At 39.2% G+C, this 2,778-nt stretch overlaps 1 protein-coding gene across 1 annotated transcript in view; it reads right to left on the bottom strand.

Moving 5' to 3' along the window:
* HAO1 (hydroxyacid oxidase 1) overlaps nucleotides 1-2,778 on the bottom strand; it is a 56,039-nt gene that overhangs the window by 30,737 nt on the left and 22,524 nt on the right. The window contains exon 3 of the mRNA XM_003788018.3: nucleotides 621-876. Within this exon, the coding sequence (XP_003788066.1) occupies nucleotides 621-876 (256 nt within the window). The remainder of the gene's footprint in view (nucleotides 1-620; nucleotides 877-2,778) is intronic.

The following is a 2,778-nucleotide window of genomic DNA, read 5'->3' as shown; positions in this document are numbered from 1 at the left end:
CCTTGAGGCAAGGTGACTCTAATCATAATACACTAAAGGAAAGAGACTTCATTGCTGGTTGACAGGATGGATGAGTGGTCGGATAACACCATCATAGTTCACTTTTAGATTATTTGATACATGGTTTGTGCTAAGGTGTGTGAGTGACTAAATGAGTGAATAAATAAATTTTCGTCCGTGAATAAAGCACAATGAAAGAAGAGTTTTGATAAAAGAAGAAATAAAAGACTAGGGGTCAAAGTGGTGGCTCCTTTCATCTGCCCTCTTTTCTCTCTTTTCAATTTCCTTAGCCTTGGTTGTTCCAAATGCAATTAAAAACAAACAATTAAAGGTGGTTCTTTGATTTCAACAGACAAAAAAATAGAGTTTCAGGATCACAAGTGCAAATAGTTGCTTGGGTAAGTATCTGCCATCTGTTTGGTGACTCCTCCGTCCCAAGTCCCTTAATCCATCTGGTACAAAAATATACTGTCTTTGCTTTTTATCCTGATTGAAGTGTGATTTGCGAGTGATTACCCAGATATTTAGCAATGATGCCATCATGAGACCCTGACACTATCATTCCTAGGCATGATTCCTTTCCATCCAAACTGGCACGGGGCCCATGTGATCATGGTTACCTGAGTTGTGGCGGCAGCTTGAATCGGTTACGCACATCGTCGAAGCGGTTGCCCAGGTAAGGGGTGTCCACAGTCACAAATATGGCCTTGTAGCCCATCCGCTCAGCCCTCCGCACCAGCTGCTTGGTGACCTCACGGTCCTTGTATATATACAGTTGCAGCCAGCGAAGGGCCTCGGGACCAGCCTCTGCCACTTCTTCAATGGAGGACGTGGCCCAGGTGCTCAGCATCATGCCAGTGCCCAAGGAATGACAGGCTGAGAAAGAAAGAAGACTGTCAACGCAGGCCTGGCATTGCTCTGCCTCCCCGGCCTTCAGGTTGCAGGTCAGAAGGCAAAAACTCCAAGGGCAACTTGGCAATAAGAAGTTAAATCTTTAAAAAATTAGAAATAGGCGTTCCTTTGCACACTCTGTGTTTTGCTCCTAAAAGAAAAAATGAGTCAAAAAGGCAAAGATAATGGCCCACCTCACAAAATCTCAAAACTGCAGGTGCTGGCATGGATGTGGAGAGAAGGGAACACTTTTACACTGCTGGTGGGACTGCAAACTAATACAACCTTTTTGGAAGGAAATATGGGGAAACCTCAAAGGACTCAAGTTAGACCTCCCATTTGATCCTACAATCCCATTACTGGGCATCCACCCAGAAGGAAAAAAAAATCCTTTTATCCTAAGGACACTTGCACTAGACTGTTTATCACAGCTCAATTTACAATTGCTAAAATGTGGGAACAGCCTAAATGCCCCCAACCCAGGAATGGATTCATGGATTCCAATATATATATATATATATATATATATATATGCCACAAGCTGTGGTTATATGTATACCATGAAATACTATTCAGCCATTAAAAAATAATGGAGACTTTACAGCCTTTATATTAACCTGGATGGAAGTGGAACACATTATTCTTAGTAAAGTATCACAAGAATGGAGAAGCATGAATCCTATGTATTCAATTCTGATATGAGGACAATTAATGACACAGTGAGGGGTGGAGGAAGGGGAGAGCAGAGAGAGAGAGAAGGAGGGAGGGGGTGGGGTCTCAGTGTGTGCCACACCTTTAGGGGGCAAGGCACAATTGTAAGAGGGACTTTACCTAACAAATGCAATCAGTGTAACCTGGTTTCTTGACCCCTCAATGAATCCCCAACAATTTAAAAAAAAAAAAGGCAAAGATATGTGCACAGGCTTAATCTCCCTCTCTCTCTCTCTCTCTCTCTTTAGCTCTTCTCCAAAATGGAATATGTATACCCTTTAAAGGTAATATGATTGTGATGGCTAATTTTGCCTGTCAACTTGGCTAGGCTGTGGTGCCTAGGTGTTTGCTCAAACACATCTGGATGTTGCTGTGGAGATACTTTGTAGATGAGATTAACATTTAAATCAGAAGACTTAGAGTAAATCAGATTTCCAGCATAATGTCCATGGGCCTCATCCAATGGGCTGAAGGCCTGAAGACTAAGACTGGCCTTGCCTGAGGAAGGTGAAGAGGGGATTATGCCAGCAGACAAAGTTCAAACTGGAGCTGCAACACCAACTCTGCCCTGGGACTCCGGCCTGCATGCCTCTGTGCAGAGTTTGAACTTTCCAGCCTTTGTGATGTATGAAGCTACTTCCCGAAAATAAATACCTACCTATCTCTGGACCAATAGATACAGATACAGATGTATGTATGTCTCTCTCTCTCTGTCTGGATGAATACTGAGCTGTATACACATATATTGAGAGACAGAGAGATCTTATTGGTTCTTTTTCTCTGTAAAACCCTATTACAATTATAAAAGAATATTTATAAATGTACAAACATATAATGATATTTAAGATATAAAGCTATACTAAGGAAAGAGAAAAGACTTTAAAATGACATGTATAACATGATTCCACATTTGTACCAATGTAATTATGGTATACCACATATGAATCTAAAAAAACTCTATGCTAAGAATGAATGGGTGAATTATAGGTAATTTTACGATTTTATTCCTTTTTAATTATTTTATTTTATTAAAGATATATTCTACCCCTTATGTGGTCTTTCATAATTTTATAAAATTATAAAATTTAATTATAAAATATCTTTAAAATATATATTAATTTTAAATTTAAATTTTTAAATACATTTTTGAAATATTAATAATATTAAATATTTTTT

Source organism: Otolemur garnettii, unplaced genomic scaffold (genome assembly GCF_000181295.1).
Source record: "Otolemur garnettii isolate 467f Iridium unplaced genomic scaffold, OtoGar3 scaffold00025, whole genome shotgun sequence".
NCBI lineage: Eukaryota > Metazoa > Chordata > Mammalia > Primates > Galagidae > Otolemur > Otolemur garnettii.
The sequence above is the reverse complement of the archived record's forward strand: the minus strand, read 5'-3'. Positions and strand labels throughout refer to the sequence as shown.